Source organism: Sceloporus occidentalis, unplaced genomic scaffold (genome assembly GCF_023333645.1).
Source record: "Sceloporus occidentalis isolate IW3139 unplaced genomic scaffold, rSceOcc1.0.p SCAF_263, whole genome shotgun sequence".
Lineage (NCBI taxonomy): Eukaryota > Metazoa > Chordata > Lepidosauria > Squamata > Phrynosomatidae > Sceloporus > Sceloporus occidentalis.
In genome coordinates this window covers 110,895-135,723 of record NW_028317243.1, presented here as the reverse complement: position 1 = coordinate 135,723, position 24,829 = coordinate 110,895, and the positions used below count along the sequence as shown (strand labels likewise).

At 40.9% G+C, this 24,829-nt stretch overlaps 1 protein-coding gene across 1 annotated transcript in view; it reads left to right on the top strand.

The window, feature by feature from the left end:
* LOC149275829 (metastasis-associated protein MTA1-like) overlaps positions 1-24,829 on the top strand; it is a 147,937-nt gene that overhangs the window by 97,476 nt on the left and 25,632 nt on the right. Inside the window, exons 15-17 of the mRNA XM_089504250.1 lie at positions 5,432-5,521; positions 5,601-5,756; positions 22,784-22,819. Coding sequence (XP_089360376.1) covers positions 5,432-5,521; positions 5,601-5,756; positions 22,784-22,819 — 282 coding nt within the window. The remainder of the gene's footprint in view (positions 1-5,431; positions 5,522-5,600; positions 5,757-22,783; positions 22,820-24,829) is intronic.

Below are 24,829 nucleotides of genomic sequence, written 5' to 3'. Positions count from 1 at the left end.
GGAATTGTGGTGTTGCACGACAATGCCTGCCCCCGCACTGCAGCCAACACATTGGAAACCCTCAGACAATTGAAGTAAGGGGTTATGGAAAACCCAGCATATAGTCCGGATTTAGCACCATCTGATTTCCAATTTTTTTGGACCACTCAAAGAAGCTTTAAGGGGAAGAAGATTTTCATGTGGTGATGATGAGAAAGCTGTGGTTACGTGTTCAATCAAAAACATTTTCGTGCTAACGGAGTTAAACAGTAGGTACGAAGTTGTCATTTGTTGTGAAATATATATTAATAGGGTAAATTGCATTGGCTGCCTTCAAAGATATCCCAAATGGGGGTAGGATTACCAGATATGGAAAAAATGGTTTTGAAATGGCAAAACACTACGAGTTATAGATTTTTTTTCACCATATCTTATATTTTTATGTAGTAAATTATGACACAATAACAATAAAGACATCTAAAGAAAGCCCTTCTTGTCCTGAAAGCCCTTCTTGTGTGGGTTCAGTAAATGAGAAAATTACAGCTATACCAGGTTTTATCGCAACAATGTTAAAACAGCCATTGTCAGGAAGGGTACAAAAAATAAAATCAGATATTTTCACAAAGGGGTTGAGATCTGGTTAAAATAAAAAAATAAAAAATAAAATAAAAACCTGAACAACTTGCACTACCTCCTAGAATAGTTTTTCTGCTACTATTGTTTAGAAACATATTGGGGAAGAGAGGCATGGTATTCATAGAAAACTTTTAAAGTTGTAAGTATTTTACTTATGAAGTTAGTAATAAAAACGTCCTGGTATCTGTATGAGAGACATACAGATATACCAGGAACTGAATATCTCTGAGTGTCTCTTCACTGTTTGCAAAGCACAAGTTATAATACTGTGCCATTGGATTTTGTTTTAATTGTTTTTCAAACCAAGGAATAAAAGTATTGATTTTGATGAGCTTCTGTGATCTTGACAATTTGTGTGCATAGAGAAACATTCCATTCACTGTATCTTTTTCTTACAGTATGGTTGTTTTATTTTCATGTAACTGCCCCAGTTTCTTGAATACACATATATGTATATGTATTTACTGAAAAAAACTAAAATATTAACATTTTCACAGCCCACTCTTATATGTCACTGCCCTTCCTCTGGCCATACAATAATATAAACCATGCCCAGTTCCTATAAAATGTGTAACTTTGCATCCTGACTGGTGTGCCGTTACTAGTGGCAAGGGTTCATTTGGGAAATTTTGCTCTAGAGGAGCAAATTTAATCCAAGACCTAGAGCAACTACTTAAAAATAAATAATAAAAAAATGTAATAAAAATCTTGCATCTGTAGTTTCCTCACACAATAAGCCATAAAAACTCTAGTCCATTCCTTCATTATCACGAGTATTGAAAAATAAGAGAATGTATCTTTTAAATATGGGAATAAATTGATCATTAAATTAAATGTAGTATTAAGCTAAAAACCCAACCAGTTCAAAATGTATATTTAGGCCTGCTTGTTGAAGGTTGTATCCATTGTATATCCAAGTAACAACTGCTGATCATGTGACTGATCAACAGCTTTGAATATATGCAAATTATTTTAGTGATATAATGATGATATGCCTGGCAAATAGAGAAAAGCTAATCATGTGACACCAACAATGTATCCTGGCCTAGGCCTAAGGATAGTAGTTCCCCTGCTTCAAAGTGCACAGGTAGATCTGTCTACCCCCTCCTCTGTGTTGCGCCTCAGGGGGATGTTCTGAGTCGGTACAGCCATTCATATCCCAGCACCCCACAGTGAGGTTGGTGGCTGCAAGGGTGCTGCTGGGGGTACTGCCCTGGATCATATTGAAATCCCTGCTACAAGAAATGAGGAAGCAGCTAAAACAAGACCTACAGGAAATCACCTCCTTCCTTTGTCAGGACATAGATGACTTAGGTGAACGCACCGATCACTTGGAGAGGAAAATGGATGAATTCACGGAGGGCCATAATGCCCTCACTGATGGTCATGTCTCCATACAAACGTAATTTGACTCTCTCTGCACTAAGATTGTGGACCTCGAAGATCGGTCCCGCCGCAATAACATATGCCTTTGGTGCATCCCTGAGGAAGTCTACACGACAGACTTACCTAAGTTTATGCAGCATCTCTTCTCTTTTGTTTTTTTCTTTATTTGCTATATTTGGGGGTTGTGTATTCTCCCCCCTCATACACACAAAAATAGTGAGGGGGAGTTAGTCTGGAATGCTTTGTTCCCTGCCACTACGGATTCCTGTATCTTTCGAGCCTAGCAGTTACTCTCCACACCACCCTCCTAGTGCTATTGCACTTTCCCGATTTATTTTATTTATTTGAGCTTATGGCCAAGCTTAATATACTATCCCTGAACGCTAAAGGCCTTAACTCTCCTTATAAGCTTAATCTCTTGTGGGAGGAGGCCAAATCCTCAAAAGCTGACATTATATGTGTGCAAGAGACTCGCTTGAAAAAGTCCCACAACCCAGTTATTTCTACCAAATTATTTCCTGTACAATTCAACTCAATGGCTTTTTCTATGCCAGAGTGTCGATCTTCATCTCTAAGCACGTTTACACTCCTTCATAAACTCACTGACCCACAGGGTAGATACCTTATTCTCACGTGTGTGATTACCTCCTTGATGTACACTTTGGCCCCTAATTCTGGTCAGCTTTGTTTCTTTCACTCCTTTTTGGAGAAACTTGACTGCTGTAAAAAGGGCCAGCTTCTTTTATGTGGCTACCTCAACGCTACTTTGTATCCACCTCTAGACAATTTGACAACCCACAACTCTTCCAACTCTAGAGACACTCTGCAACTGGGTCTTGACTTAACACGTTGCTTCACTCACATCACCTCTCTGACTTGTATGTATGTGGGACAGAAAAAAAGTAAAATCTTTGTCGGATGGGTGTAGACTACATTTTTTTGGATAAACTTTCCCTGCAGCTATCTCTTGGTCCGATGACACCCCGATTTTACTTACTATTAAACTAGACCATCCAATAGCAGGCAAGGGCTCTTGGAGACTTAATGACACTCTTACACTCGGACGCTCACAAAACACAAATTTAATCTCACCTTACGCAATATTTTCAGGACAATCAGTCCCCAGGCGTCCCCATTGAAACTCTATAGAGCGCTCATAAGGCGGTTATCCGGGGTAGACTAATTAGCTTAGCTACACACATCAAAAAACAGGCTACTCTCTCCCGCGATGCCTTGCTCCTCAAACTATATGACTTATGTCCTACAGACTCTCTTATGACTGAGATTAAACAAGTTTGACTTCGACTTGACAACCTTAACTCCCAATGCACCTCTTATATGTTAATGAAATTGAAACAAAGTTTCTATGCCAAAGGCAATAAGGCAGATACCCTTTTGGCCAGAAAATTACGTCGCATTATGGCTGTATCCAGACCGCCGTATGTATGTGATCGAGATGGTCATAAGGCTTGTAATCCATCTCAAATAGTTGAGGTTTTCGCTGACTTTTACTCTCACCCTTACAATCTGCACAATGACACTACATCTCATCACCCCTCCTCCTCAGACATTGACACTTACCTCTCTTCAGTTATCCTCCCATCCATCCATCCCTCCTGACATTGCAGAACATATAAATTCCCCTATAGAATTTTGAGAAGTTCAAAGAGCTGTAGCTCAACTGAAGAAAAATGCTGCTCCAGGGACAGTTACACTGCCTCCTACTACCACACTTTTTTTTTTTACCCACATTAGGCCCCTTCATGTTAACCCTTTTTCGTTACCCAAACTGGGTAAGCCCACTGACAGCTGCTCCAATTATAGGCCCATTTCCCTTCTCAATAACGATATTAAAGTGTATGCTAAAATCCTCGCAAACATATTGTGTCCCCTCCTCCCTTCCCTCCTGCATACCGACCAGGTACATACCATATTTGCTCAAATATAAGACAGGGTTTTTTCCAGAGAAAAATACCCCTTCTCTTATAATTAAGGTCATTTTATAATCTGACCTCAAGTAGAGTTTTGGCTATAAGGCTAAGATCCAGGTCCCTGCAGCGCTGCAGAAGGCTTGGATCCTCCTCTCTGGTAGCCGGTGGACATCTGTGCAATGCGCGCATACAACCTTCGCTGCTGCCTGCCACTTCCGCTGGGGTTCAATGATGGATCTCCGGGGTGACATGACCTTCTGGTGCTCCGTCATAGAAGTCTCAGCTGAATATATTGAAAAATATTCAAAACTTTAAACACCCCGCAGAGCACCATTAAATCTATTAAGAAATGGAAACTGCAACAAACCTGCCATGAGGAGGTTGGACACCAAAATCATGGACCATCAAAGAAGGCATTAATAAGAGAGGCAACAAAGAGACCAACAATAACTCTGAAGGACCTACAAATCTCCACAGTGGAGTTTTGAGCATCTGCCCATAGAATCACTTTAAGCTGAACTGTGCTTTATATGAAAGGGTGGCCAGAAAAAAGCCATTGCTTGAAGAAAAAAGTAAGGAAACAAGTTTGCCGTTTCCTAAAAGTCATGTGAGAGACTCCCCAAACGTATGGAAGAACGTACTCTGGTCAATGACTAAAATTGAACTTTGTCCATCATGGAAAACTATGTCTGGTGCAAACTCAACACCCCTTATATGCAAGGACTGGAAAACTGGTAAGTATTGAAAGAAATGATGGATGGCGCTAAATACAGGGAAATTCTTGAGGGAAACCTGTTTCAGTCTTCCAGTGATTTCAGACTCAGACGTAGGTTCGCCTTCCAGCAGGACAATGACCATAAGCATACTACTAAAGAAACACTCGAGTGGTTTTAAGTGGTTGAGAAACATTCAGATGTCTTGGAATGGCCTAGTCAAAGCCCAGACCTCAATCCAATTGAGAATCTGTGGTATGATTTATGTACACCAGCGGAACCCATCCAACTTGAAAGAGCTAGATGTGCCCCAAGAGTCTTGCATCTGTAATTGCTGCAAAAGGTGGCTCTACAAAGTATTGACTTTGGGAGGGTGAATAGTTATCCCCGCTTACGTTTTTTGTTTTCACAATAAAAAAAAATATTTTGCATCTTTTAAGAGGTAGGCATGTTGTGTAAATCAAATGATACAAACCCCCAACAAATCCATTGTATTTCCAAGTTGTGATCCAAAAAATAGGAAAAATGCCAAGCGGGGTGAATACTTGCAAGGCATTGTATAGGACGCAAGCCGAACGTTCTTTGTATCATCTTTTTGTGTAAAATCAAATTGAGAGAGCGCTCGCATTTTCACAGCTTTATATTTTTCTATATGATATTACACATGTAGTCCAGTCGTATTTTTTGCCAGTAGTGTATTTGCAATTTTATTTTAGTATTTAATAATTTTGTCACATATTCAAAAAGTACCCTAATTTAAGTATGTCGTGTTGTACTTGTTTGCAGGCACAACACAGCTTCCAGAAGCATCAAAAACACCGCTCATCTTAAAACAGGTCATTCGGAAACCTTTAGAAGAGGTGCTGCAATACATAGGTAGAGTGCTTTTTACAGTGGGTTATTTAAGTTAATGGTATATTGAAACTGATAGCATTTGATATCTTCCATTTTCCAGAAGCACACCCCTGCCCACCCAAGCCAGATCCAATAAAGAACATTTCTACCAGCATCAGCAGCGGTCTTACACCTTTGAAGTCTTCACCAATCATAAACAATGGATCTCCAACTATTTTAGGCAAACGCAGCTATGAGCAGCATAATGGTATGGATGGTATGTAGCTTTTCTTGTGTTTACTTTTTCTTTAATTATACACCTACCAAAGATGATTTGTAATTTTCAATACAATTCTCAAATTGAGAATAAAATACAGTGAAGTATTTGATAATATAGTTTAGTATGTGATATTTTAGGTGACTGCACAATTTTAATGGCATTGCTATGTAGTACCTTCCTAGACTTTTCTTAGTCAGAATATTGAGCTGGGTGATTAACGATGAGGCAGTATAAGGAGTCAGGGTGTTTATTTGGTCCAAGATGAGTGCTAGAACACATGTACATGGTTAATATGCAGCTGCCTGAAAATATTATATAATGTAAAAACTAGAACTAATGAAGAACGAGAGAGCAGCACAGTTTTTTAAAACTTTAAGCTGATACATGTAATATAACAAGTGGTGGGAGTTCCCCGTTAACCCCCTTAACTGTACATCCTAAAAAAAAACATCCAGTAAAGCCCTATAGGATGTCAAGGTCATCAGAAAAAAGGATAGCCCTGTAGGATCTGTCTAGACCCTGCTGGGATATTAGATTGCCTCCCTGCTGGGTGATCACAGTCTACGGAGAAGACTTGCAGTGTTGGCTGTATGATTTTTTGGGAGACTTACTCTGGGTGAGCATACATTACTATAAACAAAATAACACAAAATAAGTGTGCCAGGTGGATGGAACTCAAGTGTCAGATTTCTGTGCCGCCAAGTAGGTTTATGGACCTTTAATATACCTAGACATAAGCATTTCTGAAATTCTGGCTGCAAAAAATCCTGAATGTTTAGGTCATCATCTCCCGAGGGAAGTAGCACACATTTGTGACCCCTGAAAGGTGAATAGGTGTATCTAATCCTGAAGTCCAGAACCTGGGGCAGAGCATCTAGTGTAACTGGCTTGAAATAGAAATTGTGAACATACATGTCACCCGTAGACTCCATCAAATGTACTCCTGCTTGAAACACAAAGAAAAATGTTTTTCTGAAGACAGAGGAAATTGGCCTTGTATAGGAGATGTCTCTTATGAAAGGTGTGGTGGAGGTTCTTCTCTGTCCAAGCAAAAGATCTTCAACAATTGCTGATTAAGCCTGTGGTATCTCATATCGTACTGTCTATTTGCGTATAATGACAAACAATCTTATTGCGGGATTGAACACTGATATCCTTGTTGAACAGATGACTTCTGTCTTGGAACTGAGGTTGATCCCTAAAAGCTGATGTGTTTTTTCCCTTGCCATTCCAGGTGGCACATGAGAAGAAGGCTCCGCCTACCAGGTAGGGCAGGAAACACTATAAAAAAGGAGACCTCCCCCTTCCTCCCCAGGGTTGTTTCTTGCCCTACTCAGGTAGCGGTTAGGCTTTAGCTTACCTTTTTTTCTTCTTTTTTGTTTTCTTGGAGCCCCGGGGGGGCGTCCTTTCTCTCCGATCCCCGATAGTGATCCCGGTGGATCCAGGGTGATGCGGCAGCCTCGGAGGATGTAACTCCGCGTCCTCGCGGTTACTCGAGGCTCAGTCCTCGTTATATGCTGCCCACAGCCCAGGGGGCTCACTGGGAGGTGCATCCCCGGGCTCCGGTTCTCTCCGTCCCGGGGAGGAGGAATCCTCAGCGTGAGACACGGCAGGAGAGCGCTCCGGAGGCGCTGCGAGCGGGACTCTATAGCCGGCTGTGCCGGTTTCACGGCACCCGTTTTTTATTATTTCTCCTATCTGCTTTTCTTCCGGCACTGCGTCCGGGGTCACGAGAGGTCAATTGACGGGGAATTTCCGGATGTGACGTTTTCCGGGCCTGGGCGCCTAAATGCCGCTATAAAACCGCCAGAATGGGTAAGATCTTTCCTTGCTCTCGTTCCTGTACTGTATTATTGTTTTTTCTACTCCTTTTTTGTGCCTGCCTGTGCCTGAGGATTGTATATTGCCTTTTTCAAGTAGGTTTTCCCTCCTGGGTTGAAACCATTGCCTATTTCTATTACTTTCTGTGGTCTCATCCTTGTGTTTTTCTCCTCAGTCATGTCAGACAAAAATCCAGACATTCCTCCTGAGGCCTCCCCACATAGGAAGTCTGTGGGAAAAACGAAACACAAAGCCTGCTCTTCCTGTAAAAAGACCCTACACGACCCCACGGCCAAAATGTGCAGCTCCTGCTCTCGGCCTAAAGAAGTTTCCGCAACAGAATTTACCTCCTGGTTGAAGGGAGAACTTCAGTCTACCTTTGACTGTTTTCGGGCCATGGCAAGTTCCCCTCAGGCGCCGGTGCCTCAGCATCAACTTTACCAGCAGGGTCCACCAAATGTTCTTCCAGATGCCATGGAAGATTATTCGGCTCCTTTTTCGGAATATGACTACCAGTCGAATGACCCCCAGTCTTCGGATGAGGAGGGGGAAATTAAAGAGGAAACCTTTTTCTTCCCAATCGAAGAAACAGGGAAGCTCATCTCTGCAGTCAGATCTACTTTGAATCTACAGGATGACATACCAGTCTCAAAACCGGATCCTTTTCAGGGTCACTCTAGGAAACCGCAGACCTTTCCAGTTCACGATTCACTTTCAGCAATAATTACGGAGCAGTGGAGATATCCTGACCGGAGATTCTTCACGTCTTCAAGAATCAAAAAGCTGTTCCCTTTTGATGGTAAGAATTCCGATGCCTGGGAAGTTCCGAAAGTGGACACCGCAGTAGCCAAGGCTACGAAGAAAACAGCCATTCCGATGGAGGACGCGTCCCATTTCAAAGACCCCATGGACCGGCGGGCTGAGAATGCCGCCAAGAGGGCTTTTGAAGCAGCAGCGGCGAACTTTCGTCCAGCCATTGCCATAGCGTCAACTTCTAGAGCCATTAAGATCTGGCTTCAACAAGCGGTGGAAGACCTGGCAGCTATTCCAGGGACTGAGCAGGTTGCAAGAAACCTGTCCGACACCTGCTTAGCAATTGACTTCATCTCCGATGCCTCCATTGAAGCTGTCCGTGCATCTGCTAAAGCTACAGCACTTTCAGCGGTTTCTAGACGAGCGCTTTGGCTTAAGTCATGGTCTGCAGATAATGCCTCAAAACACAAGCTGTGCAGCATTCCGTTCCAGGGGAATCACCTCTTCGACAGCGACCTCGACACGATTCTAGAATCCACCACGGGCGACAAGCACTGGTTACCTCAGAGGAAAGGACCACCTCGTTTCAGGTCTAATTATTATAGAGCTCCAAGAGACAGGGAGTTCTACAGGCCCTCTACCTCCAATCAAGACTACCAGTCCTTTCGTGGTAAACCCTACGCAAGAGGTAGATTCCAGAGAGGAAGAGGCAGAGGCAGGGACGGTAAATCAGGAAGGTTCTGACGCCAACAGGCTCCAAGTAGGGGGCAGGTTAACCGGTTTCTTTCATGCCTGGGAAGAGATCACCTCAGACCCCTGGGTCCTTCGCATCATCAATCAAGGCTATGCACTGGAGTTTACTCACCTACCTGCCCAGAAATTCCTGCTGTCCATGCCTCCTGCAGATCCTTGGGAAAGAGCGGGATTTTTTTCCACACTCAACAACTTAATTCACGAAAGGGCTCTAGTCCCGGTGCCTCGTCTAGAAATAGGAGAGGGAACCTATTCCCACGTCTTTGTCGTGCCAAAACCGTCCGGGAAATTCAGATTAATAATCAACCTACAGTTGGTAAATGCCTGTATAAGATACAACAGGTTTCGGATGGAATCCCTGAAGTCCGCCACAGAGATTATTTCATCGGGGGACCTCATGGTCACTTTAGACCTGCGGGATGCCTATCTACATGTCCTCATCAGGGAAGACCACCAAAGATTCCTCCGTCTGGCCGTTACACTGCCTCAAGGTGTTCGTCATCTTCAGTTTCGGGCCCTTCCTTTTGGAATTGCTTCAGCACCACGGATCTTCACGAAACTCATGTCAGTGGTCGTGGCCTTCCTGAGGCAAAGAGGCATCAAAGTGGTCCCATACCTGGACGATTGGCTCCTAATTGCAGCCTCGGCATCATTGCTCCAATCCCATCTAGAGTTTTCCCTCAGGACTCTCCACAACCTGGGATGGTTGGTGAACTCTCTAAAGTCAGTTACTTCCAAACAGACGTCAGACCTTTCTGGGAATGATCCTCGATTTAGAAGTACAGAAGACGTTTCTCCCGCAGGACAAAATCCTAAGATTACGGGAATTCACACATGCGGTCCTACAGAGCAAGTCAGTGTCCCTCAGATCCGTCATGTCTTTGCTCGGTCTAATGACCTCCTCCATCTCGGCGGTTCCCTGGGCACTGGCTCACGCAAGACCTCTTCAACAGTTTTTACTGGATCACTGGGATCGCTCCAGGACGTCCCTATACAAGAAGGTCCGGCTTTCTCCCTTCGTTCGGGAGTCACTCCGTTGGTGGCTGTCAGCCAAGAAGCTTTCACAGGGACTCCCTTGGCAAACAAGAGATTGGGTGGTTATCTCCACCGACGCCAGTTTGACAGGCTGGGGTGCTGTCATGGGAAGCCATATTACCCAGGGAACCTGGTCTCCTCAAGAATCAAGCCTGCACATCAATCTTCTAGAACTGCTGGCGGTCTGGAGGGCTCTAAGGTTCTGGTCTCCAATCCTGCGGCACAAGTCCATCAGGATCCTTTCGGACAACGTCACCGTGGTGGCCTACCTTTCCAAACAGGGTGGCACCAGAAGCAGACGCCTGCAGACCCTGACTGCTCAGATCTGCCGATGGGCGGAGTTCAGTCACTGTACTCTCTCCGCGGTCCATATCAAGGGTTCACTGAATCAGGAGGCGGATTACCTCAGCAGGAACTCAGTACCTCCGGGAGAATGGTCCTTAAACAAAAAGGTCTTCGCCTTCATCACAAAGAAATGGGGTACTCCCCAGATAGACCTGATGGCCACGCATCTGAACACTCAGGTAAAGGAGTTTTTCTCTCTTTCACCAGTCGGCCGTCCCCGAGGCCTGGAAGCACTCTCGCAGACCTGGGATTTCGATCTCGCATACGTTTTTCCTCCGCTTCCCCTTATCTCCAGAGTGCTCCGGAAAATTCGGGAAAACCCTCAAAAAGTCATCCTGGTTGTTCCTTTCCGGCCTCGAAGAATTTGGTTCTCGGACCTTACCACCTTGTCCATAGACAAACACATGCTTCTTCCTCAGGTGAAGGATCTTCTCGTTCAAGGTCCTGTTCTCCACCCAGATCCCTTCCGATTCAACCTCTCCGCATGGCTTCTGAAAGGGAGATCCTGACCTCTAAAGGATTAGCTGCACCAGTAGTGAACACCATTCTCTCCAGCCGCAAAAATTCTACGACCGCCAAGTACCAGAAGGTTTGGGAAACATTCATCGCCTGGTGCAATGTGCACGAAGTATCCTCTCCATCTATCCGTGAGGTGCTGCGCTTTTTTTCAAGATGGCTTTGATAAAGGATTCCAACCTGCTACTATCAAGGTCCAGATCTCGGCACTGAGCAACTTCTTGGACTTCCATCTGGCTTCCCATCCTTGGATCTCCAGATTTTCTAAGGGAATGTGTAGACTTCGCCCTAGGCTCCGTCCGTCGGTCCCGCCTTGGGACCTTAACCTTGTGTTGCACCAACTCACCACGTCTCCCTTCGAGCCTCTAGAGGATACCTCTCTCAAGCTGCTCACCTACAAGGTTGTCCTCCTAGTAGCCCTCACTTCTGCTAGGAGGGTGAGCGAGCTCCAGGCTCTCTCCAGGGTAGAACCTTTTCTCAGGATTCTGCCGGACTGCATTATCCTTCGTTTGCTTCCGGAGTTTCTCCCTAAAGTAGTCTCTCCCTTCCATCCGGATCAGGAGATCGTTCTGCCTACTCTCTGTCCGGATCCCAAGAATCCCAAAGAACTGGAACTCCACTCGCTAGACCTGCGGAGATGTATCCTGTCTTATCTCTCACGTACGTCTGCCTGGAGGAAATCCGATTCTCTCTTTCTGTCCTTTGCGGGAACCCGCAAGGGCAGATCAGTATCCAGGGCTTCCGTGAGCCGCTGGCTTAAAGACGCTATCACCTTGTGTTACGTCTCTGCGGGAAGAGTACCTCCCTCCGGCCTGAAGGCTCACTCGACCAGATCCGTCTCGACTTCCTGGGCTGAACTCTCCGGGGTGTCTCCGTCTCTCATTTGTAAGGCAGCGACCTGGAGGTCGATTCATACGTTCGTAAGGCACTACAGGCTGAATCTTCATCTCTCAGATGAGTCTCAATTTGGTCGTTGTGTCCTACAGACTGGAATCCTTCCCTCCCTATCTTGCTAATTCTTCTCATGTGCCACCTGGAATGGCAAGGGAAAGAAAGAATTCTTACCTGGGAATTCCTTTTCCTTGTCCATTTCCAAGGTGGCACACTTTTTCTCCCACCCATTAAATTTACTTTGTTTGGTTTTTATTTGTCTGAGTCTTTCTTTTTAACCACACTGGGGAGGAAGGGGGAGGTCTCCTTTTTTATAGTGTTTCCTGCCCTACCTGGTAGGCGGAGCCTTCTTCTCATGTGCCACCTTGGAAATGGACAAGGAAAAGGAATTCCCAGGTAAGAATTCTTTCTTTCTATGGTATTTTCTTGGAGGGTCCTGTGGAGTTTTGCTTTTTTTAATGTTTAATTGTACATTTGTTTCCATCTTAGTGGTGGTAGTGAACTTGTCTGTCACAGTTTAAGGACATTGCTTTTTGTTTATTTTGGTTTGCAAGCTTTTCCTTACTGATACTAGTTAGACTGGATCCCATGAACAGCTTCTTCAGGCTTGCACAGTTCTATCCACAAATGTATTCATCCTCAGCATATATGAGACATATCCCCGAATGAAGCCAACATGGAAGGATTGAACTTGTGCTGGGACCTAGCATGTCCTACTTAAGGAATGAGTAGAGCTATCACATACTTCAATTAAAAAGTGCTTGTTTATGTGATCTCCAGAACTGCATTATGCTAAGCATGTAATGTCTTTGTGATACAGAAAGTTACGATGACTCCTCCCATGGCATACATTAAAAGTAGGCTTCTAACATAGATATATTGCCTTTTTTTAAGCAACAACACTAACTTAATACACTCAACTGCAAATGTAATATTTTGAAAATTCTCCAAACTGTTACTTTGTGGCCATTTCTGAACATACACAGAAAAAAACTCAGCTGCATTTTTTTTAGTCAGCAGATTAAGCTTCATTTGCACTATATGTGTCAAAATTCAAGTTTAGCAGACAGTTCCAGCTGTAGCGTTCTTATGGTCTATGCAAACCTAGTATGTATGTATAATATACACTTTATGGACAAAAGTATCGGGACACACCTCTTAATTATTGAATTCAGTTGTTTCAAGTAGACCCAATGCACTTAGCCATGCATTCTGCATTTACAAATGTGTGAAAGGAATCGGTATCAGTGGTATTGTTGGAAAATGGAAGCCTTTAGGAACAGCAGCAACTCCGCCACGAAGGGGAAGAGCACAGGTCACTGTACTATGAGTGCTAAGGGGCATGGTGCATAAAGGTAGCCAACGCTCTGCTGATTCCCTAGCTCAAGAGTTCCAAACTTCTACTGGCATTCTTATCAGCACAAAAACTGTGCAGCGGGAGCTTCATGGAGTGGGATTTCATGGCCAAGCAGCTGCATGCAAGCGTCCATTACTAAAGTAAAATGCCAATTGTCAGATTAATTGGTGTAAAGCATGCCACCACTGGCCTCTGGAGCAGTGGAAACGTGTTCTATGAAATTACGAATCACGCTTTTTTTTTTTTTTGGTGGTCTGATAATCGAGTCTGGGTTTGGCGGATACCAGGAGAACGTTACCTGCCTTACTACATTGTGCCAGCTGTAACATTTGGTGGAGGAGGGATAATGGTATGGGGCTTTGCCAGTGAAGAAAATCTTTGTTTCGGGTTACCAAGACATTTCGGACAATGCTATAGTTCCAACTTTGTGGGAACGGTTTGGGGAAGGGCCTTTTCTATTCCACCATAACTGTGCCCCTGTACACAAAGCAAGGTCCATAAAGGCATGGTTGGATGGGTTTGGTGTGGAAGAACTTGAATAGAGCGCTGACCTCAACCCCAGCAAACACCTTTGGGACGAACTGGAACAGAGATTGCAAGTTGGGCCTTCTCCTCAAACATCAGTGCCTGACCTCACAAATGATTTACTGGATGAATGGGCAAAATTACAACACAGACTCCAAAATCTTGTGGAAAGCCTTTCCAGAAGAATGGAAGCTGGTTCAGCTGCTGCTATATATTAATGTCTATGAATTTAGAATGCTATGTCATAAGTCCCTGTTGGTATAATGGTCAGATGTCCCAATACTTTTGTCCATTTAGTCTGTGTATATATAAATGTAAGTTTTGTTTGGTTTTTTTTACTTGGCAAAACCATCCCTTACAGTCACCTTCTAGTTCTCCCAATATTAGCACTCATATACATCGTTCCTTGGTTATATAGATATATATATATATATATAAAACACTTTCAAAAAGATGGTCAGCACTCCAGGTCTTTAAATAGACAATTTCATTTTATTCAAAGTCAAGTCGACGTTTCAGTCATTACTGACTTTCATCAGGATGTCCTGAATGAAAGTCAGTAATGACTGAAACGTCGACTTGACTTTGAATAAAATGAAATTGCCTATTTAAAGACCTGGAGTGCTGACCATCTTTTTGAAAGTGTTTTACATGGAAACTGCTGGTTACTAGCACCGGGCTTGGAATATTTGGAATGGTGTGCAATGGACTCTGTGAGTAAATAAATATATATATATATATATATATATATATATATATATATATATATATATATATATATATATATATCTATCTTAACTTATTCACTCCAAAGCCAACTTTAAATAAAACAAATTAACCCCCTTTTACAGGAAGATATTGATTGTTCCCTGTATCCTTATCCTCATCATCAATACAAATACAAAACAAACCAAGAACTGTGAGAGTGGTCAGCACTAACCATGGCAGCCTCAAAAGAATTATTAAAGGCAGGTCAAATGTGTAGCCATTGCAGCTAAAATATCTGGATGAAAGCTGGCTGCTGCTGCATACGGAAAGGCTCATTTGACAGTCCTTCTGTCTTTCAGTCCATAGGATCGGAAAAACATAAACCATAAAATCTCCAAAGAAATAGCTGACTTGTGGCTTTGGCAAATGCATTGTTAATCTTAGGAACCTTTCAGGAATCAGAGACTTCATAATCAAAGGGAAAATACATCTGTAAGTAGTCGTTTCTCGTGATATTTTCATTGTTTGTGAAATATGTTAAGCAGAGCTTTATTGTAGTGCCCTTCCACATTGAATAACTATAAGCTATTCAGTATTCCACTTTACTACAATATCTCCTGACAGAAGCTCTGGTTCTGGGATAGCTCAGGAAGACCCTAACCTGAACAAGAACTGGACAGCGATTCTATGAACTACAGGAATAGGCATAAGTTAGAGTCTGTTAGGAGCTATAACCTGGTTAAGTAAATGGTTTAAGGTTAATAAACAAACCAAATTCATGGTAGCTGACCTCAAGAAAGAGAAATCCCAACAATAACAGGAAGAACGTTTTATGAACCAATTTAAAAAAAAAAAAAACAAAACAAAGAAATCAACTTAAATCTTGTAGAAGCCACTAGTAGTATTAGACATTGATCTACTGCATTCCACAAATAAATTCCACAAATAAATTGAAGGTGGCTTAATTTAATTAAATCCATTTTCGCTTTTCAAATTAGATAAAAAAAAATTTAATTGTAATCTCATCAGGGGCTAATTTAAGAGGATTCTACGGGCGGGATTCTAAAGACTCCATAAATGTCATACGTTAAACTTTTAACGCAAATACTTATATTAAAATGTAATAAAATGAATTATCTTGATAGAATCATAGAAAGTAACGGCAGATAAGAACCATTCGGCCTATCCAGCCTGCCCAAAAGAAAGAGGGCTTTCTTTTGATACCATAGTTAGATAATTAGCTGAACATTTAGGATGAGAAATCTTGTAAAAACTAGCGAAAATTTGGAAAAAAAATTTATATATATTGCCCTCTGAATCCTCACAAGATTAGGTAAAGTGATGGAAAATCCCCTCCAAGTTTATTAATTCAGGTATCCTGATTTCAGAAATGCCTAATCTATATAGATTTTCCATACTTTCCCAGCACTTATAGGGAGCATACTATAAAGTGTACATTATTTACAAAGCCATATAATTTTTACATTAGGTATGATGGGATTGCAACTCTGATTTTAAACAAATAAACCAAAAATACCCACAAAAGTATATATTTCTGTAAAGCTAACAACCCAGACTATCGTATCAGGGTATTTGGGCATTCTTCATGCAGCTATTTGGCCACCAATCACTGTCAAAGATGGACGCAGAAATGAATTCCCGCGCTTTTTTCACCAAGTATGTGTTACGGCAGAGAAACCCGGCCAAAATTGTTAAGCTGCATCTCCTGATTACGGAAGTACCCCACATCCTTAGTTTTTTTTTTTTTTTTATTATTTCTAGAGGGCCATATCCATCCCTTACATATAGTACCCTATAGGGTAGTATTTTTCATACTTATCACAATAAACATAAAGGTGTAAGCGCACATGCCCCAGTACACTACCTTAGAGTATATCTATATATTTATATATACCTGCATATGAGGTTTAGATCTCTCTTTTAGCCTTGTAAATTGAGACATAAATGCAGTTATGATATTAATGGGGTATAGAATAAACTCACATGAGATAGAGCCGTGAATAGGCTTTATATAAACACCTCAGGGTGCCCACTTGGGGTGTAAACGAAAGGATGTCTTCCTTCTGAACCCACTCCAGGCAGTAACGGATCCACACAGTTCTTTTGTATTTTTACATTCCTTGAAGCTGCCTGTGGCAGCTGACAACGCTATCCCCGGTTTACCGTCGATTGCGTTTTGAGCCTACAATCGCTTCGTGGGAGTGATTGAAGGCTCGGGTGGGGGGGCTGTGCTGGTCAGACAGCAGCAGCAGTGCCCCTGTGACGTTTTTTGGATGGTATGTCCCGGTCGCGAAGGGGTTAAGTTTAGGAGGCAATCGTTGATCGCCTCCTGAGCTTCAATTGTGTCACTGAAATGCCTCACCCCAGGACGCACTGTGAACGCTCCGGAGAGAGGTGGTAGAATCTCATTCAACGGAATTTTAAATACTTTGGGGTGTCTAGTTTTCAAAAATATATGCTTTGATGGGGTAAATTGCATTGGCTGGAAATAGCTAAAATAGCACATGGGGCAGAATGATCACATTTGGGGGGAAAATGCATTTGAAATAGCAAAACACTACTCGTACTTATTACTCAATTGGGTATTTCTAGCTCAGGACATCTAGTAGAATTTAGCAGGTTTTTTTATTAGCATTTTTCGATGAGTAGAAGATTGGGAAAAAAAACCACTCGCTTTTATTTGAATAATTTGTCATATCTTTTATAGGAAATTAGATGTGATACAAAAATATCTGAAGAAAGCCCTTCTTGTTCTGCAAAAAACCTATATATAACTTGTGTGGCTTCACTAAATGGAAGAGGAGAAAATTACTGCTAAACACGAGCACCGCAAAAGTGTTAAAACAGCCTTGGTCCCAAAGAGTACAAAAAATAAAAAACAGCCTGGTCCTTAAGGGATTAAAGAGAATCCCAATAGGGAGTTTAGAATATCTGCACCTACTTTTGGTTTTCCAGTTCACATCAGGGAGATTCAAGTCACCCATGATTATAACTTTCCTGTCATTTTAGCTATTTCCTCAATTAGTAGATTATCTAGCTCTTCTACTTATCCAGGGGGTCTATAAATTACACAAGTTACTGTACACTTATCGAATTGTAATGTAACCCAAACCGACTCTGTTCTCTTCACTAACTTCGATTTTGTTTTTCACATACAGAGCCACCCCCTTTCTTGCCTTTTTCTGTATTTTCTATATAAATAGTACCCTGGTATTGCTATGTCCCAGTCATTTTTCTCATTATATTATGTCTCAGTTTTAAAAAAAAAATACATAATTATTACCTGATCACTTGGGGACATTTTAAGTCACTGATTATTGATCGGTCTCCCTGGTCAATGTCAGTGGCCTAAACTTGTCACTAACAAGCCTGAAAACTGTCAAAATTACCCTAGTTGAGCACCTTGACTTGTCTACTGTTCATAAACATATACTTTTATGGGGTAATTTAAATTGGGGGGCTTCCAAAATGTCCCAAATGGGATATGGGCCCAGTAAACCAATTTCTGAAAATTCCACATTTGAAAACTAAAATGCGCATGTTCCAGTTTTGTCGTCATAGCTACCTCAAAAATGCATGAACCATACATGTGAGGTCTTGTCACACATATTCTTTACAAAATATAATATGAAATCTAAAGCAACATTGCAATATATGCAAAACAAAAACATAAAAATACCTCAAACTTTGGCAGCAATTGGTGATAAAATCCCTGTTTGAAAAGTGTCAAAATTACCCTTGTTGTACACCTTGGCTTATCTACTGTTCACAAACATATATATATAATTTTTGGGGGATAATCAGTATCTGTGACAACTATTGCAGTTATTCGCCTACCATGCCAAATTTGAAGGGAAAAAAAAAAACGTGATGCATGCCATGCAATATTTGCCCTATACTGGTCAAAATAGATGAAAATCCTGGCTTTATTGGGTGGTTTCCAAATCAGGACAAGTTAATTAATATACAAAACTGTTAAATATGTTTTTTTCCATTTTTTCCCCACCTTTTCACATTTATTTTAAACAAAACAATGTACTACCCAGCTTAATATGGTTTCAAATGAAAGTCATACTTGTGCTGAAAAAAACAATATATGATTTGTGTGGGTGCACTAATTGATAAGAGAAATTACAGTTGAAGAAAGACATAGCAAAAACACAAAAACGGCTTTGGTCTTTTAGCGTCACCTTAGTATCAAAATCCCGGTCCTGAAGGGGTTAATATATAATAGTAGTTTAAACATTTTTTCCTACGGGGTAGTCTTATATTCAGCTTTTTTCTTTTTTCCTAAACTAATCAAATTTTTGGGGGGTCGTCTTATAATCGTGCAAATACAGTAATATCTATCTTACCTTGATTTCTCCTGCAGCTCATTTGTTGCACTAACTGCTGTGGTGCACAGACTGGCCACTTACAAGCAAGTCACTTAGAGAAATGCAAGCCCTTCCTATGATGTAGCTAAACACAAGGCAAACTTGATTTTTATTCTGCATGTAATTTGTTTTGCAGCAAAATCACAGCCAGACCCAGTGAACAAAATTTTGCTTTGCATAAAACTATATATGTATACATTTTTCCCACTCATAAACTCCGAAGTACTTCCATTGTAAAAGAATATCTCAATTACTTTTGTTATGAAAATCATTTTGCCTGACTTACATATATCTGATAGGACTACTTCCAATCAGGATATGAAGGATTCCTGTGATAGAAGCTCCAGTAGTATCACAGCCATAAATCTCTGGTAAATCCAAGCTCCTCATGATCATATCGTAAATCATAAATCTCTGATTTCCATCAAAGGATTTTTATAAAGAAAAACATAAGTCCACGTTAGTCGAAAAGGGAGAACTGCAGATGCTCATAGTTACATGGGAAATGTGTCGGCAGATAAAATGGTGCTCCGTTAATAAAAATCGGTATAGGCATACTACAAAATTATTACATTTAAGTTTTTCTGTATGGTTTATCTATATTAACAGAATATATTCATGGGCTATATTTTTTTTTGTTTTAAACTATGTAGGTTAACACAAATGAAACAGTTAAAAATAAAAACTGACCTTTTATGTACTGGTCTATTTAATGTAAACCAGAACTTGATTAGCATCATAAGCCCATATTCAAGAAGTAAGTGAGAATATAGCAAAGTGTATTTACCTACAAACAGTAGAGTACTTTAAGAACTCTACTTAAGGAGAGTAGGGAACTTTAAGAGGTCCTATATGAAATTCCTACCAGGCATCAACCGTAACAACTGCAGGGGTGAGTATACAAATACTAGTATTGTATAGTAAAGTATCAATCTTTGCAGACGATACTAAGCTCTGTAACGTGGTTAACACAATAGAGGACAGTGCACGATTACAAATGGATCTGCATAGGTTGGAGGCTTGGGCTGGGATGTGGCAGATGAGGTTCAACACAGATAAATGTAAGGTTATGCACATGGGGAAGAAAAATCCAGGCTGGGAATATGTATTAAATGGGAAAACACTGGGGACGACTGACATGGAAAAGGACTTAGGAGTTTTAGTTAACAGTAAATTTACCTGTAGCAACCAGTGTCAGGCAGCTGCTGCTAAGGCAAATAAAATCATGGGGTGCATCAAAAGGGGCATAGATGCCCACGACAAGGAAATAATTCTACCACTGTACAAGTCACTAGTCAGACCACACATGGAATACTGTGTACAGTACTGGGCACCAGTGTACAAGAAAGATATAGTGGAGCTGGAGAGGGTTCAAAGACGGGCAACCAGAGTAATAAGGGGAATGGGAGGACTACAGTACCCAGAAAGATTATCAGAATTAGGGTTATTTAGTTTGGAAAAAAGACGGCTTAGGGGGGATTTAATAACTATGTATAAATATATAAGGGGACAGTACAGAGATCACTCCCAGGACCTATTTATACCCAGGACTGTATCTATAACAAGGGGACATCCTCTACGGTTGGAGGAAAGAAGGTTTCTACACCAGCACAGACGGGGGTTCTTTACAGTAAGAGCGGTGAGATTATGGAACTCTCTGCCAGAGGAAGTGGTTATGGCAAACTCAATAAAAGAGTTCAAAAGGAGCCTGGACGTGTTTCTTGAAAGCAATAATATTACAAGTTATGGATATTAGATTAATAGGGACAGAACGTTGATCCAGGGATTTATTCTGATTGCCATATTTGGAGTCGGGAAGGAATTTTCCCCCTGGTATGGGGCAATTGGCATCTGCTTCATAAGGGTTTTTTTGCCTTCCTCTGGATCAACACAGTAGGGACACAATATGTATATAGGTTGAACTTGATGGACTTTGGTCTTTTTTCAACCTTATGAACTATGTTACTAGTATTTAAAGGGAACTAGCGAATTTAGTCTGGGTTTAATGTGAATCAAACGGTAACAGCAACAGCTGCTATAATTTCTGCTACTACTATGAACTGAATGTGGGGTATAGATAATACCAAAAAGTATATTTTGATTTAATTTCCTATTCATATCTCCCCACACAGTGATTTGTAAATTAGTGACAAAGACATAGTTCAATTATGGGATATTCAGATGTATTGTTGACAGTTATATAAGTTCTATATTGTTGTCAGTTATATAAGAGCAGTGTATATGTAAAAAAAAAAAAAAAAAAAAGACATTGTAAACAATTGTACAGTAATATGTAGGGTTCACAGCTCTTTCCTGAGCAGTCTATTGTCGTAATCTCAACGTCCACTCAGTCTTTTAATTTAATCAGTAGGTTCCAGTTAGATTCCAGGATCAAATGCAAAAAAGCAGAATGTTGCAGAATCTTGTAATACCTTTTTTATTGGACTAACAGTATTTAAAATAATAGACGAGCTTTCGGGAGTCCTCCCTTTATCAAGTCAAAAGCTCGTCTATTATTTTAAATACTGTTAGTCCAATGAAAAAGGTATTACAAGATTCTGCAACATTCTGCTTTTTTGCATTCTTATACACTGAACTAATACGGCTACCCCAAACTACAGGATCAAATGCATAATAAAATTTACACAGCACTTGCATTCAAGGGTATGACAAAGCTAAAATTGTCAGACTAAGACTGACCTATACATTAGATAAAGAGGGCCCTCCTTGCAAGCTTATACTCTAGAGGGAATGGGGTGTTCAAAAACATAATTTATGGAGGGAGGGATTGTACCATAGATAAATGGAAGACATGTACAATATTTTCAACTAGAACCTATCCCTGAAGAAGTGGGTTGAGTTTTTTTCTTGAATATTGTGGAGACTGGAGGTTAGGTGGAAGTAAGTCCCAGAGGAATTGTGCAGTACAAGTGAAGTTCTGTGAGTGTAAAAAGGGAGAGGTTATAGTCTGGAAAAACATAGTGATCAAGTAGTGTTGTATTTTGTTATGAGAGCAGAAATATATAGGGCAGAGTTTTGTATGCTAGTATTCTTGAGGTAGCGGGGTTCCAGTGGATGGTTTCACAAAGTGGGGAAGCAGAAAGAGGAGCATTGTGTAAGCATTTGAGCATGCTTAAAGGCCGTTTTAGAGGATAGGAAAGAATTTAAAAAGATTGGTAATCAAGAAGAGTGGCAAGTAGGGGGGAATCGGTTTGTTTGGGGATGGTGGGTGGTGTAGATGGAGATTACAGAGAAGTGTAGTCTTGCCTGATTGTTTCATTCTTGTCTTTGTAAGGGTAGCAAAAGAGCATTGAGAGGATTGTGGTCTGGGTGGAGAGGGACAGAAAATGGAGTTGAATGTGGATTCTAAGAAAGTGAGGATATTAGAGTTGTTTAGCAAGAGAGAGGACAAAGTTGTAGGTGCGTAGCCTACAACTACCATTTTGTAGTGAATAAAGTCATCATAAGACTTGGATTTCATGAAGTTGGATTTACAGAATGTAACTTTAGGAAATCAAAGTGCAGCGGCACATATGGAGGAAGGGATGTTTTGTGTGTTTTATTTTTTGTGTGTTACTTTTTAGTATGCCATGGTTGGTCTTGGTTTGCCATGGGTAGCATATCTCTGAAAACATCTAGGAAGAAATACAATCCAGAGTCTAAAAATGCAATCACCCAATGAAAATAACATGTTCTAATCTTCTTTGTATTATAGACATTTATATTGTGAATAGTGTCTGCACAATTTAGAGAATAGCCTCTCACCTTCAATGCTACCACAAATTCTTTAGAGAATTTGTATTTGTGCTTCCTTTGCATAATCTTTCTAGTGCAAATGAAATCTTGTCATTTTTCTGTTTTAATTAAAATGTATTCCATGCATTTATTTCATAAAGATTTTCTTTTTTTTATGCTTGGAACAGGCAACATGAAGAAGCGCCTATTGATGCCTAATAGGGGTAAGAATTAAAAACTACCTATATTCTCTACTGATTTTATGAGCCTGTATAAAATATACAAAAGTCACCTGTTTATTTCATTTGGCTCCTGTGTAATATGTGTATATGATATAACTATTTTAGAACCACACAGCTCATAAAGTCATTGATTGAACTTTAATATGCATACATGTTAAAAATATATCTTAACAGATCCTTACTGATATGCAATGTATGGGACATTGGAAGCTTGTTGAAACATCCTCCTGGATGTTTTTTGTGTTGTCCCGTATGTATATGTAACGAAAATAGAATTGAGTTTGAACATCTATATTTTTTTGAAAAATAAGGGTTTTTTTTAGTTTTTTATTATTGTTATAGATTTGTATGCCTTAGTGAGATTATATGGTGTGCCACGACAAGGGTGTTTAATTTCAACTATAGTTAAACAATAACTAAAATGCTCAAAACCGCCTGGCTTCCGGCTTATACAATTGGAAACTGTCCAGCACTCGTGGTTTAACATCACGTCATTCCCATCATGCAAAACACAACATAAAACATACTGACTTATCATCTGCAATTTTTTTTAGACCTCAAAGAAAAATGTGTAGTTGACTGTGACACTCAAACAAAATGCTCTTTAGGGTTTCGTTTATTCTTTTACGGCACACATTACTTGCTAAGCTACCTTCTCATTCCTGTCCCTTTTACAGTCCCACTAGCTGCCAGCATCTGGAAATCAAGATTGGCCCAAAGTTCCACTTTGCAGTATTGGTCATTTCTATGCGTATGTGAAACAAGGGAGGAGCCAGAGCCTGACCTCGGGAAGGGCACTCACACTAACACACATCCAGACTCACACTGTCACTAAAATATAATCATACCCAGACATACACACATGACATACCCGTACAAAGACACATTCTCTCACACTAAAAGATCCACACACACACACACTGACATACCCAAACACACTTTCAATAACATACCCTGAGGCACATGTTTACGCGTTAACATACACACTTTCACAAACATACCCTGATATACAGTCATGTGGAAAAAAAGGCAGTTCACCCTGTTCTATAGTTTTACATATCAGGACATAACAATCATCTGTTCTTTAGCAGGTCTAAAATCAGGTAAATACAGCCCTTAGACGACACATGGCATATTACACTGTCATGATTTATACATGCAGCTCACTTAACCTGTGAAGCCTCAGCCTGAGGTTGGGTTACTCTGGCTTCTCTTGGATGTTAGGGAGATAGAGGAAAGTCCAGGTACTAGGACTCAGAGAGACGCAGGGACGCACAGACTGACTGAATTCAGCACCTTAGGTTGGTGTAGGCAGGTGTGGAAAAATGCAAAAGAGAATAGCAGTGGTGTAACCCACCCCAATGAGTGGAGCAAATAATGAGATATATAAAAACGATCAGAATCCTGGTTATACATAAAACATAAAAGAAACAAATAATAGTGCTACCTGTATGCAACACAAATTAATGGAATAAAAGTAATGGGCTAGAACACTCACATGAGTGGAGCCAATGTGACTGACTCAAATGGAAATCGCTATGTGAATAAATGTTCTCAATGCTGAGAAATACATGCAGATACTTATCTATCATGCAGTGCCATCAAGGAGGGCCTCAAGTGTATTTCACAGCTTGACAGCTACCCCAAACATACATCCAAGGTCATTGAGAACTATCTTTAGCATAAGGAAAACCAAGGAGTCCTGGAATTGATGGTATGCCCCCCACTGATCTCAGCATCATCTAGTCTCTCTGGGATTACATGAAGAGAGAGAGGCAACTGAGACTGCCTAAATCCACAGATACACTTAGTTCTCAAAGATGTTTGGGATCAACCTACCTGCTGCATTCCTTACAAAAGTGTGTGCAAAGGGTGGTCACACCAAATATTGATTTGATTTAGATTTCTTTCATTCACACAAAGTAACAAGTCTATTTTCGAAAACATTTTTTCACACCTGCCTAAAACTTTTGCACAGTACTATAACATCGT